The 13,373-nt window shown below is 43.0% G+C and overlaps 2 protein-coding genes across 2 annotated transcripts; one reads left to right on the forward strand and one right to left on the reverse strand.

The window, feature by feature from the left end:
* The first annotated feature begins 2,707 nt into the window (after positions 1-2,707).
* LOC133022744 (cytochrome c oxidase subunit 6A, mitochondrial) lies at positions 2,708-3,980 on the forward strand. The gene is made up of 4 exons (XM_061089632.1): positions 2,708-2,827; positions 3,141-3,216; positions 3,529-3,671; positions 3,754-3,980. Exons 2-4 carry the CDS (start codon positions 3,141-3,143, stop codon positions 3,841-3,843), a joined length of 309 nt encoding a protein of 102 aa, XP_060945615.1. The 5' UTR covers positions 2,708-2,827; the 3' UTR covers positions 3,844-3,980.
* Positions 3,981-5,942: 1,962 nt separating this feature from the next.
* armc5 (armadillo repeat containing 5) lies at positions 5,943-13,194 on the reverse strand. Its single transcript, XM_061089631.1, has 8 exons — positions 12,957-13,194; positions 11,698-12,103; positions 11,574-11,604; positions 11,060-11,170; positions 9,574-10,450; positions 8,894-9,453; positions 8,177-8,309; positions 5,943-7,901 (listed from the first exon to the last, which is right to left on the reverse strand). The coding sequence occupies exons 2-8, from the start codon at positions 12,094-12,096 to the stop codon at positions 6,428-6,430; spliced, it is 3,585 nt and encodes a 1,194-aa protein (XP_060945614.1). The 5' UTR covers positions 12,097-12,103; positions 12,957-13,194; the 3' UTR covers positions 5,943-6,427.
* Between the last annotated feature and the right edge of the window lie 179 nt (positions 13,195-13,373).

Below are 13,373 nucleotides of genomic sequence, written 5' to 3' on the forward strand. Positions count from 1 at the left end.
GACCGACAGACAGACAGACAGACAGACCGACAGACCGACAGACCGACAGACCGACAGACCGACAGACCGACAGACCGACAGACCGACAGACCGACAGACCGACAGACCGACAGACCGACAGACCGACAGACCGACAGACCGACCGACAGACCGACAGACCGACAGACCGACAGACCGACCGACCGACCGACCGACCGACCGACCGACCGACCGACCGACCGACCGACAGACAGACAGACAGACAGACAGACAGACAGACAGACAGACAGACAGACAGACAGACAGACAGACAGACAGACAGACAGACAGACAGACAGACAGACAGACAGACAGACAGACAGACAGACAGACAGACAGACAGACAGACAGACAGACAGACAGACAGACAGACAGACAGACAGACAGACAGACAGACAGACAGACAGACCGACAGACCGACAGACAGACAGACAGACAGACAGACAGACAGACAGACAGACAGACAGACAGACAGACAGACAGACAGACAGACAGACAGACAGACAGACAGACAGACAGACAGACAGACAGACAGACAGACAGACAGACAGACAGACAGACAGACAGACCCCGGCCCCCCCTCCTTCAGAGACGTACTACCCTTTATCCCGCTGAAGATGCTCAGATATAACAGATGCAAGACTCGTCAAACATTTAGTCACTTGGTCCACCTTCATAGAATTCACTCTCACTATGTCATTCTCATAAAATTATAGTAAACTTTTCCCTCTCAAGTATCTGCCCCGTCCAGTTTATGTGTCAGCACTTGGAATGGGTGACGCTTTTATAACTCTGAAATACTGAAATAAGTTTGTTGCCCGTGTGATATTGTTGATGAGCCTGTGTTTTGTTTACTTCCCCTTTCAATAGTGAAGGTATGCATCGGTTTCTGTTCCCACCAAATTATGGATTTTTACATGTGGGTGTATTTATCTTTTTTATGCATGTGCCTACTGTGTGTGCAAAAGTAACCAATGCGGATATGTATTAATGTATACCAGTGAATCAAGCCCCTTTGACGTATCATGGCCTTGACTCCTCCAAATCTATCCAGTAAAATTGTTTGCTATTTAGTATGTAGGTAGTCAGAGAGGTCATGAACACAGGCATATCGGTGTCTCTCTGAACTTATTGAGCAAAGTGTTTTTACAGTACTTTGAAGTATCCTGAAATTATCTATTTTCTACAGTGAAAATTCTGAAATGATCTATTCCACAGTGAAAATGTTGGACTTTACTTTGAAAAATCTCCAAATCTATACATGAAAAAAATCTTTGCTATTCAGTGTGTAGGTAGCCAGAGAGGTCCTGAACACAGGCATATCAGTCTCTCTCTGAACTTATTGAGAAAAGTGTTTTTAAAGTACTTTGAAGTATCCTGAAATTATCTATTTTCAGCACTTCCTGAGTGTAACCTATTCCCAATCGATGATGCTGTTGCTGCAGGAGGCGGGGTCTAATGTTACCTGCCTGTTCTGATTGGAATCTTCTCCTTATTGATTACTTTGAAAAATATTGAAAAAACAATACAGATATTCGCTGATATATGTAGTAAAAGTGAAAAGAATCCAAAAATAATTCTACTTAAGTAAAGTACAGACACATAACAAATGTATTTAAGTACAGTGATTAAGTAAATGTGCTTCATTACATCCCACCCCTGTCACCAACTAACAAGCATGAAACTGAACCTAATCTAATCAAAAATAAGGAACTGTAACTTCTTTAAATCAATAATTTATAAATTATCATTTGTAATGCATGTTGTTTTAGAGACTGACTGATGTGGATTTTTTGGGCTGATACTGATAGTGACAGTAAGGAGTACAAATTGCATACAGATTTATTAGTCAATATTTATATTTTTTAAATTGGCAATAATTCCTAAATGTTGTTGTCAAACCCTTATATTTCATGCTTAATAGTTTTCAGTTTAAAGCTCAACTTTATTATGAGTGACTATAAGCAATATACAACCAAATATATACTATAAACTGTAAGATAAACATAATGGTCTGTATTTATATAGTGCTATTATAGTCTTGGTGACCACTCAAAGAGCATTACTTTACAGTTTTTTTACCATTCACCCATTCATACAGTGCATCTATGGACAGCATTTATATTGCCCAAGGACACTTTGTCAAGCAGATGGGGAAGACTGGGATTGAACCGTTAGAGGAAGCCCGCTCTACCCCCTCAGCCACAGCTAGAGGAAACAGAGAAACCATAAACGTCAGTGAAAGGCTCATATTTCACAATCTTATCAGCCAGTGTACTGTTTTGACCCTGAGGGACACCATATATCAGTTTGATGTTTGACTAATAAATTCAACAATACAAGACAAAAAATGTCATCATTGCATCTGTGCCCCACAACTGAGCCAAGTGCTTCAGTGAACGACTGAGGACGGACTGTCTGTCACCGCTGCTCCATAACTGAAACCAAAAGTGACTTCAGACTCACGGACCATGACAAACAGACCTGTAAGGCAATCTATTCATGAACGTGGGACATTAACAAGGCTTTATCAGGCCTCTGTCTTTTATTTATTCTCTGTAAGAGCATGCTCCACGTCCTCCACAGCACCAGCACACCTCCTCCCCCTCTTCGTCACACATCAGCCTGCCTGTTGCACTTGCCCAAATATAAACTGTTTCTTGGCGCAGGGACAGATTGAAATGGGGAGGAGTTTGACACAGTGAGTTCAGCTCAGGACAGACTGAAGGACAAACAAGCGTAAAAGTTGGATTGGACGGGCAAACAGGAGGAGATCAAAACACTGGGAATACTACCTGCTTTGAGTAAAGTAAGTTCTTAATCGACTTTCTTGTATTTGAGTTTGAGAAGTTATTACAACTCTTGATACACAGCAACACCAGTATGCCTCGCCTCAACCCTTAGATAGAGATATTGTTACTAGTGCAGGCAGCTTCCTTATACGTGACATTTCAGCTGTTGTCTCTGGCTCAGAGTAAAAGCTCATAATGGCTCCTGTTATATTAAAAATACATAAGCATGAACTTACTTTTCTGATACATGACATCACTTTCACTATCCTAGTGTCATATTTAACATATATCTACACCTCAAAGAGCATATGATTCTTGTGTCCTCTACAGATGTCTGTGCCACCAGTTGCCGTGGTGGCTCGTCGCGCACTGGCTGCAGCGTCACATTCAAGCCATGAGGGAAAAGGTCAGTGTGTCTTCACCGACTTGCTCGATCAAATGCAACCAAAATGGGACAAAGTCTCCAGATCCAAAGCTTATTACTTGCAGCAGCTGCACCGAGTCTTGTTTACTGTAGTCTTTGCCTTAAGTGAAATGTCTGCAGAGTTGGCAGCCAGCCTGCACAATCCTGCACTTTGGCACCAACCTGTTTTATTACCGTTATAGGTTTTATGAAGACACAGCCACTTTTTAAACAAAAAATTGTATTGTTTCAGTAGATGTCAGGCTGTGTTCTGTGCTTCAGCCTTGTTCTTTCACTTTTTTTTTTTTTACACAGCAAAGACCTGGAAGGTCATGAGCTTCGTGCTGGCCATACCTGGTGTTTCCGTGTGCTGGCTCAACTCTTACATGAAGGGCCAGGCTCATTCACATGAGCAGGCCGAATTTGTGCCGTATTCCCACTTGCGTATCCGCACCAAGGTGAGTCTCGGCCTTCCCTCGCACTCTCACATTTTCAGCATGATTTACTCCCAGTAACAAGGAAATGCTCTCTACCCTTTAGAAATTTCCCTGGGGTGATGGAAACCACTCTCTGTTCCACAACCCTCACGCTAATGCCCTGCCTGACGGCTACGAGAGCAGCCATCACTGAGGAGCAGCCACATCCTGCTGCACGCTTAAACTCCAGCCTGCAGTGTACTCGGCTTCATTATCCAGATCAGGGGGCCAAGCAGTAGCGCCGTCAAACAGTACACCCAGACAGGAATTAAACTACTTTGTGCTATGTCATCGTAATGAGTCCCTTTTCATTATTTTAATTGACTGTATTACTCAAATTAATTAACACTGAAGTGGTTTTAAATGTGTTTCTGGGAAGATAGTGGTTTTACATCTCATTATTCAGACAATGTTCAACTATTTCAGCAGTTATATTGGACTGCGGTTTCATTGTGACCTTTCTGAAACTACCACTAGAAGTTGGATAAATTCAAACATTTTCACATGAAGCATTTATGGGCTTTAGAGCATCAGGTTGCTTTAAGTATAACAAAATCCCATGACAATACAAAAACCAACAAACAAATAGTCCTACAAATGGGGCATTGACAACTACTGCATTTAAGTAGTTGTCAATTATTCCCACAAAGTAGTCGACTAGTGCATTAATCAAGGGAGATTACTTCCCTTGTCAATGTGTGAGAGGGAGTGACATGACGTTTAGAGGAGTCTCCTATTGTCGTCTTTGGAGTCCACTCTGTTGGGGCTGACAGTGTTAGCAGTAAGCTGTGTAGATTTAGATGGTGAAGCACAGCACTGGTATTGTTGTTGAACTTTAGGGCAGCCTTACACATATTTAATTTGCTCTGGTAAAGTATTTCCACGCTGTTGATTTCAGTCAAGGATCTGAATCTCAAACCATACTGGTTCTGGTCTGCTGTTTTAGTCCCAAGACTAATGTGTGAAGAGTAATAAATGAGAACTGACATGTCCCAAAAAGAAAATAGCGCCCCCTGCTGCATATCTGCTGTAGTTGCCTTACTACTGCACAGTGCTAAACCCACAGGCGAAAGACGGGTCTACAACCATGCAGTGTCGACTAGTCTGTGAAACCTCTACATGCTAACAACATTTCCTCGTGTTAGACGATTGTGCTTATAGGCATGATCTTCTCTTACGCTAAATTTAAAGTTTATCATTAGTTTAGTTAGAGTCAGTCCCAAAGACCATCCTGCCACTGCAAATGCAAACTACAACAGAAATTGCACCAATCCACTGCTAAAAATAGTCCCTGACAAAAGCACAAAAGTAATGTTTGCAAATTACCTACATTGTTCTGTGTTATAATAAATTATTTGGACCTTATATTATATAAAATATTTTCCTCTTCCAAGGAGGTTGTTACCTCTGTTCGTTTATTAGTCAGCAAGATTTAGCAAAAAACTACTGGACGGATCACCACGGAAGTTATTGGAAGAACATGGGATGACACTTTAACAGTTTATCCCAATATCTCCCAGAAAAGAAAATGTATTGCGGCCCAATACATACAAAAAACATTTTACCTCAGTCTTAATGAATGCTTCTAAATTACCTGACTCATAGATATGAATTGAATATTTTAAACATTTAGGAAAAAAATAGACCTTTTCTTTGTAAACATTTTAACTTATCTGGCATGTAGCACAAGTGTTTTAATGGCTCAGGCCACATGTAAATATATTCACAGGCAAATTACGTGGGTCAATTTGCACATATATCTTCACGTGAGGCATGAAATAGACATTTGTAATATTAAGGATCGAAGCTGACATTGTGGCACACACACAATTATTACCTACACCAAAAGGTTATGTTTTTGTCTGCGTTCGATTGTGCAAAAAATATTGGACAGATTACCACAAAACTTTGTGGAAGGACACAGTATGGGTCAGCAAAGAAACCATTAAATTGTAGGGTTTGGTGGTCCAGATCAGGAGGTGGATCCAGGAATTACATCTCACTTTATTTAACATTGCAAGAATGGAGTATTCCTTCAACATTTGTCGATTTTTTTAAAGAATAATTCATCTGGATCTGGATAAAGTTAAATGTGGTTGGTTTCTTAAGGGGACTGTTGGGCCTTTGTGGATGTATGCCAAGTTAAAACCAACAACTGTCATGACCAACTGACGTTCACAGAAGACATGCAGTCAGCTTGCTGCCGCCATTCAGCTTCCACACACTCAAACAATAAGGAACTGAGAGCAAAGGGATGTTCCACCAATATATTCAGAGGCATACATTTCTATGCAGCAGGTTTAAACCTATACACTGTATATCTGCTTTTTCCATATAATCTCTATGTACAAAATAAACAACTGGCTCCTTATCAACCCTGATAATGCCAGTACTTCCAGCTAAATGACATTTATCAGATGCACTGTAGTCATGTGCTTAGACTTTTTCCAAAACAAAAAAATTAAATTAAAAATAATCACAATACAAATGTCATTAGAAGTTAATCTGTCAATGGAAAATTATAACAAAATGTTGTCATGCTGGCACAGGCTATACTTTATACCATTTATACAGTAAAACTATGAAAATAAATCAAGAGTCAGTTCTTTTACTAGCATGTTCCTCAGATTATGACCTGCACATGTCCTATGATGTTATTTCATAAATTTAATACAATGATAACTTAAAAATAAGTTTATTTCAAGCCCCATTATATCTGTGGCCTAAGAACTTCCTGCTCAACTCAGAGCCACTGTTGCCAAACTTAGTATATCCTGTTTCAGAGTCTCTGCACAGCCGGCCTCTCTGGCGAGTCTGCGAAGGCAATCAGCAGCGAAGGAGGAGGTCGAGAAGGGTCGAGGACTGTCCTGACAACCCAGCAACAGAGACAAACAGGCCCGACCCAGCGCTGGGTAACTGTAGCGCTGGGAAAACCAGTACACCTGTAGGAGGAGAGAAGCCAGAGCCCCACCTCCTGAATCAGCGTCTGACTCCTGAGCTGCTGATTTCAGACGCTGGGCCGAACTTTCATTTAGGTTCTTTGGTTTTAACCTCGACTCTTCTGATTTAAATGATTTGTCCATAATTGCCCCACAGCTTGATTTGGAACCTGAACTCACACTTTTGACTGTCTTGGAACTTAAACCGTGTCCTCTTTTAACTGCTCCAACAAATGAGGCTTTTTTATTGTGCGTTTGCTGTGGGGAACTGTTCGCTTTCTTTGCCTCTCCTGGTAAATCTTCGGTTTGCATCTCAAAACCGGACAGCTCTAGCTCAGACGTTTGATGAGCCAGTTTTTCCTCAGCAGACTCGTGGTATTCTTGATCCATTTTAACTGCTGCTCTTTCAGGATTGTCTTCTGTAGGAGGAGCCGGATTAGCTCTGGTTGCAGCAGCCTTGGTGGAGCAGGACAGAAGACACGACTCACAGAGATCCTCCAACTCTCTCTGCAGCTCCGTCACCAAAAATCGACAAGCTCCAATCATCATCTCACCTAAAGGTGTTTTCTGGAAGTCTTCTGCTGACTGGCTTCTGCTCCTCAGTCCCTCAAGGACCAATGAGTCGAAAATCTGACACTGTCTGCCACTCTCTCCTTCATCACCTTCCCTTGTTGATTCTCTGTCCTTGGTGAGACGACATCCATGTAGGTAATGCAGCACTGGTAGCAACATGCCCGTGCTGACATCTTTGATGCGGATGGGTTCTCCTGCATTACCCTGAGCTTCTCCAAATCCGCCTCTCAACAGAGCTCTAAAGTACTCAGAGCCCACCCTTTCTGTCCCCTCCACCCCAGCCACAGCCTCCCTATTGGCTGGGACCTGAGTCCCATCGTCCAGCAGCAAGAGCAGGTCAAAGTTTGAGAGACTGTAAGGACATTTGTCAGTTAGCCGAGGCTTTTTTGAGGGAGGTGGCAAAACTCTGCCCATTTTACTCACTGAGTGTGTTGCAGCTTGATGTTTTTTGTCCGTTTCAGTTTTCATGTTACTTGTCAGTGTAGACAGGCATTCACTCAGGAGAGAAAAGTACAGTGAGTGAACCTGAGAGGTCTGACCTGCATGGGTTGAATTAAACAAGTCAGAAAGCAACTTTCCAAATTCAGCAGGGTTGCCTTCATCCAAATCATCTTCATCATCATCATCACATCCAAGTGGCTGCAGAGCCAAGAGCAGCCCACCACTGTCCAAAAGAAGTTTCTTCAACAGGGACTTGTTGCTGTTGAAGAGAAAGACAGTCCATTAAGTTGAGATACAACCCTTTCTGTGGTTTTCTACTGTTGGCAAGTGTCATCAAAGTAAAGCAGTCACTAGTTAATGCCTTTGCAAAGGCAAACTATTTTCTTAATAACAGAAAACAGGTAAAAGGGAAATGTTTTATCAGGATATGAACTTAATTTAAAGTATCAAATATAAAATAAGGACAAAAAAAAGGAATGTTAATATTTCAGTTTTAAAAATCTCATGATTACAAAGCACTCATCCTCTACTCACCTGCTGATAAATGGCAGAGACAGTGCACAGTTCATCTTGTCCGAATCGGAGCCTGACATCATCACATGTGCAAGAACCCCAGAGCCAAAGCCAGACTCACACTGGACACGCAGATTGGTGAGAAGTGCAACACCTACACAGACATTTAGCACACTGTAAGAAACTGCTCATGTATAAACTGAAAAATGTTCAGCTGCTTGCTTACAAGCAACATTAACCTTCATTGTAAGCCTACAGTTAGCTAGAAGCTAACAAATTGATTAAAATGCTTAAAGCAAAAAGCTCAATGGTCGGAAGTGCTGCTGTATTTCACACAAAAGGATTAAAACACCAAAAAAACGAATAACTAATTCCAAACCTACCATTCAACTGTTTATTCACACAGAGTAAGTTGTTATTGTCATGAAGGCTACGCTACCTATGTCGCCTGTTTAGTCAGAGTTTATTGATATTCAACATATTGTGCGTCCAACTCGCACCTAAATCGACACTGCACTTCCTTGGGCCCTTAAAGATACAAATGCCAAGACAAAATTTGAATTTGGGATAAAAGAGAGTTCTCACTCAAGCACAGCAGGAACCCTGAGTTGTGATATTATGGTTATTGCATTGGAATAGAAACCCTTGTTGACAAAGGAGTCCCAACTTTTAACTAATTTAATCATTTATATAAAGTGTTGTATATCAACTCAACCCTTGTTTAGATATTCATCTTACCTAGTTGTTTAACTTTGTTTTTTACGCGGCACGTTTGCCTCTCTTCCCCTTCGAGCCCTCCCTCTCTCTGACAGAGATGGTGGTAAATCAATCCCACTGATCCCGTTCGGACCAACGCCTGCAGACAGTTCGGGTTGCAGCTCAGTCGGCAAAGCATACGGAAGCACCTGCTGCTGGGGTCCTGGTGCTGGGTGAGGTAGTAGAGCAGGCCAGACATGATGCCTGAGCTGACTAGAGCGACACTTGGATCCGTGGCGTGGGAGAAGCACGACAGCAGCAGCAGGATGGGCGACTCAGTGGTCCAGGGTTCAGGGTGGTAAGGGTGGTGGTAAGCCATGGGGCGGGGGGCAGAGGGAAGGGTGTCAGAAGTGACCTTAGTCGCAGAACCTGACGATTGAGCCCGCTGCCTCCTTCTGTGAGGGGATGAGAACTTTGTTGGGCCTGAGGTTTGAGGGGATGAGGGTGGTGGGATCTGAACATTGCCCCATTCCCCATCAACACCAGAGGAATCCAACAGGTCACCCTCAGAGGAGATCAGTCCCTCAGACACCAACCAGGATCTGGGGAGAAGGCAACGGGGAGCACAATAAAGATGTGGATGAACAATAGAGAAAAGTAAAGATAATACAATCATTCACAGAAAAAATACAAAAAGAAAGCAGCGTGTTTTGTTTCCATACGTGAGGCTTTGGAAGCTTGACGAGCCAGCTTCCTCCTTCTTGCAGCTCTCAGGAGCAGGAAAGTCGAAAGAGTCAAAGCCTGCTGTGGGCAGGAGCTCAGTGGGAGACATGTTTGACGTCGTGCTCACATCCATTATCTCAGCACATTGTTCCTCTCCTCTGGTGAGCTGTACTAGTCGTGCTATAAGCAGAGGGACCAGCCCTAACTCTTGCAATTGCTCCATGGCAGATTCATCGAAAACAAAGTCTACACAAGCCAGAATGATGAGCCAGGAAAGAGGATGATTCTGATGGGCGGACAAAAAGCTAGTCAACACCTCCAGTCCCCCGTTCTCCTTAACCTTGGCCCGGTTGACCGCCTCCTTGCAGCACAAGCACAGTGCCTTGAGGAAGACTCCTGACTTGAGCGGGTCCTTTTTCACTTCTTCTGTGAACTTCTGAATGACGTCCAGTGATCCCACCAGAGGACGCAGGCAGCCTTGGGAGCACATGTTGGCCAAAGTTTTCAGGGCCAACTCCTCAAAAGGTTTTCCAGCCTCCCCTAATGCCATGACCCCGAGTTGAGCGATGACCCCAGAGCGGGACACCTCCCTGGCACATTCAATGCCACAGCCCCGGGTCAGCTCGTGTATGGTCTTGAGTGCCACCCGCCTCAGCCCCTCGGGATATTCTGGAGCGATGAGAGGAGCCAGAGCGGATAAGGTCCCTTGGGTGAGCAAAGACAGGCGGTTCGAGGGAGAATCCGAGAGGTAGCCAAGGGCCCGAGCAGCCGACTGAGCACACTCCAATTTAGGACAGGGTTCTTTTGGTGGAGCAGCAGTGGGGGAGGACGGGGCGGAGGAAAGAGACACACAGAGGAGGAGAAGAGGAACACCACCTGTACGAAAAAAATAATGTTTTATTATATGACTTTGGTCATTTCAATAAGCATTTCCAATTTAAAAACCAGTGACCTCAGGGACTCCTCAGGTTTAAACATTATAAATAATAACACATTTGGATGAATTGTACATATGTTATTTCCATCCACTGAACATTTATGGTAAGTGCCTGTGGGAAATGGAGATGGACACGTTTCCATATGTCCTGTCAACCAACTGCACAAAAGCCCAGAAGCCAAATAAGTCCATGTTTAAATCGATTATCAAAATGGTAATAGTCATTTTAAACAACTGGATTAACCAATCAATTTAATGACTGATAATTTAAGCTGGATAGGTTACTTAATTCTTGAGTATGAGTCTCATCTGTTACTTTCATCACAATATGCCAAACTGTGACAAGAATAAAAAATGTGATGACCCAGTATGAATATCTGTCTACTAACGATAAGCAGAATACCAAAATGATAACACAATGTTTGACTGATATTGCGAACATCTTATTACTGTCATCAACCAATTAAATAATAATCAGTAATACTAATAATAAATGCTCAACTGTCGGCTTAAAGTGGTGTGAGGAGACACACTGACAATACACTTACCAGATGAGTGGATGAGTGCACAGCTTTGTGGATCCATGGCCAAGTTCCCCAAAGACCGGGCTGCTCGGTTCTGGATGGTCTCCTGGGCCACATTTCTTTTCAGGATCCCCACTGAAAGAACCAAGAAATATGTATTTATTTTTCAGAAAAATACCATCCCTTTAATGTCTGAAACACTAAAGCCGGACCAATTTATTGGTTGGTCGTCGGTCGATATGAAAAGGGTTTCACAGACAAGGCACCACATCAGATACGAGAATATTTATTTGACAGAATAAACGTTAAAGAAAAGATGTGCATTTATGTTTACATTTTATCATAACAAGGTTGTTTATTTCAAGTTCTGGAAATTTGACTGCGTTTAGTTTTCTTTTTAATCATAGTTCTATATAATCAAGTTTACAGTCAAAATGTAAAATATTAAGCCAAAATTACATTTCTCTGTCATAAAGGTTTGATAAATATATTTCAGGGATAGGACTCAAGAGACATGAGGATGTGTAAAAGCACTCACCAACGGTATTTATTCCATCAAGTTTACGCACCTAAAATAGAAGAGAAACATTTTAATATGATTTAATTTGAATTACTGCTTTCGTCAAAACCGCTTTAAAGAGTAGTTATTTGTTAAGCTCCACCTCTATACGCGTCTTCAGATCGGTGCAGCAGTTTGCCAGGATGCTCAGGGCCAGGTCCAGTGTTTTCCTGGAGCACTCGGGGTCTTTGAGTAGGTCCAACAGGGGAGGGAGACCCCCTTGAGTCCGGAATCTGGAGATGCCAGCGTCGCCCTTGATGTGCTGCATGCGGATGGCGACCAGGGCTCTCCACTGAGCCGTCCTGGACCTCTTGTCCGTCTCCCTGCCACCACCTGAGTCTGTCTTGCCACTGCCGGGATGGTCGGCCCCAGGTCGAGGTTTGCAGAGGTGAGCCAAGCACCAGGACAGGGAGGACTCTGGGGACGATGATGATGATGCATGACCTTCTCTGGAGGCTGCTCGAGACTGTTTCCCTTCACCTTGCACCGCTGCTGCAGCCATGGTCCGTCTGGAAGTCAGGAAACAGCTTCACTTAGTTCAGGGTTCATACACATTTTGACCAATGGATTTACAGGACTTTTCCATGACTTTTCAATAACTTTAAACCAAATTTCCATGACCAAACATTTTGTGAGATCTAGGTGTGTACATGAAAAAGTTACAAAATGTAGTATTTAAGCTTACAATGAGAATTTCAAAGCAAACAGTATACCTTAAATGACACAAATGAATGAGAGACAATAGTTTGATTGAGGTCTTTGTCTGTAACCCATGGCATGTACTCTTCCATTTGTGGCCAAGCATGGTTGAATCTACACTTCCCTGGCATAGTGCATTTTCCCACCTGCTTCCCCACCGAACTTTTCAATTAGTATGAGAGCGTATGCCTGCTTATATTTTGAGCGTAATTCTTTTAAAAGAATATGAATTATTTAAAACTCAGCGTAAATGAACGACATGAAAATAGGAATATAACCAATTTTCATGACTTCTCTAAAACTTTTGGGATTAAATTTTTTCAAGCACTTTTCCAGCCCTGGAAATAAACATTTAACAATTCCATGACTTCTCCAGGGGTTTTCATGACCGTAGGAACCCTGTTCCTAGTTTTTTCAAAGGTGTAAAACACTGTGAGGTGTCAGTGAAGAGGCCTCCAGTCAAACATTCACAGATAACATGCTTATAAAATAACCTTCAGAAATACGTCACAAATTACCCAACGGGCGAAATATGTTTGTATTACTGCGAGTTCATTCTTATTTGTAAAAAAAAAAAAAAAAAAAAAAAGTTTAAGACAAATACACAATCAGCTGTAGTGAGAAAACTACAGCTACCAGCATGAAGAAGAGAAGTTGTACCACCTGACGCCGCGGACGCTGTCGGGAGATGGAGTTCCAGCCGCTTCGGTCCACTCCCTACAAAGCAGGCCTACATGGCGAGGAGGCCGAACGAGCGTTATTCCGCGGGCTGGCCGTGTATTTGCTCAGTGTAACATCTTTTTGCACAACACCTGACGAACCAGAGCTCTACTGCGGCAGTGTTTTGTCACCGCGGGCCGAACAATCTGTAGGAAACAGAATGCAATCGCCCGCGTTAGCCGCTAACGCCATCTTTAGCCAAACAACTAAACAGGGGCGGTCGAGGGAGTGAGCAGGGAGCGAGGGGGCGGGGCGGAGAGCGAGGTGGTGGGACTTGTAGTTCGTGGAGTCGCTGCTCGTCAGTGAACAGTAACCAGTTTCCACTTGTGAGAAAACTACATTCCCAGTGGCAGCGGAGCA

The sequence above is a fragment of the Limanda limanda genome, chromosome 17 (assembly GCF_963576545.1).
Source record: "Limanda limanda chromosome 17, fLimLim1.1, whole genome shotgun sequence".
NCBI lineage: Eukaryota > Metazoa > Chordata > Actinopteri > Pleuronectiformes > Pleuronectidae > Limanda > Limanda limanda.

Excerpts from the sequence above, each read along its gene's own strand:
- LOC133022744 (XM_061089632.1), top strand. The coding sequence starts at position 3,141 with ATGTCTGTGCCACCAGTTGCCGTGGTGGCTCGTCGCGCACTGGCTGCA. Across the intron at positions 3,217-3,528 it reads TTCAAGCCATGAGGGAAAAG|CAAAGACCTGGAAGGTCATG; the intron begins GTCAGTGTGTCT and ends TTTTTTACACAG. Across the intron at positions 3,672-3,753 it reads ACTTGCGTATCCGCACCAAG|AAATTTCCCTGGGGTGATGG; the intron begins GTGAGTCTCGGC and ends TCTACCCTTTAG.
- armc5 (XM_061089631.1), bottom strand. The coding sequence starts at position 12,096 with ATGGCTGCAGCAGCGGTGCAAGGTGAAGGGAAACAGTCTCGAGCAGCC. Across the intron at positions 8,310-8,893 it reads AAACAAAGTTAAACAACTAG|GTGTTGCACTTCTCACCAAT; the intron begins GTAAGATGAATA and ends ATGTCTGTGTAG. Across the intron at positions 7,902-8,176 it reads TCTCTGCCATTTATCAGCAG|CAACAAGTCCCTGTTGAAGA; the intron begins GTGAGTAGAGGA and ends TCTCTTCAACAG.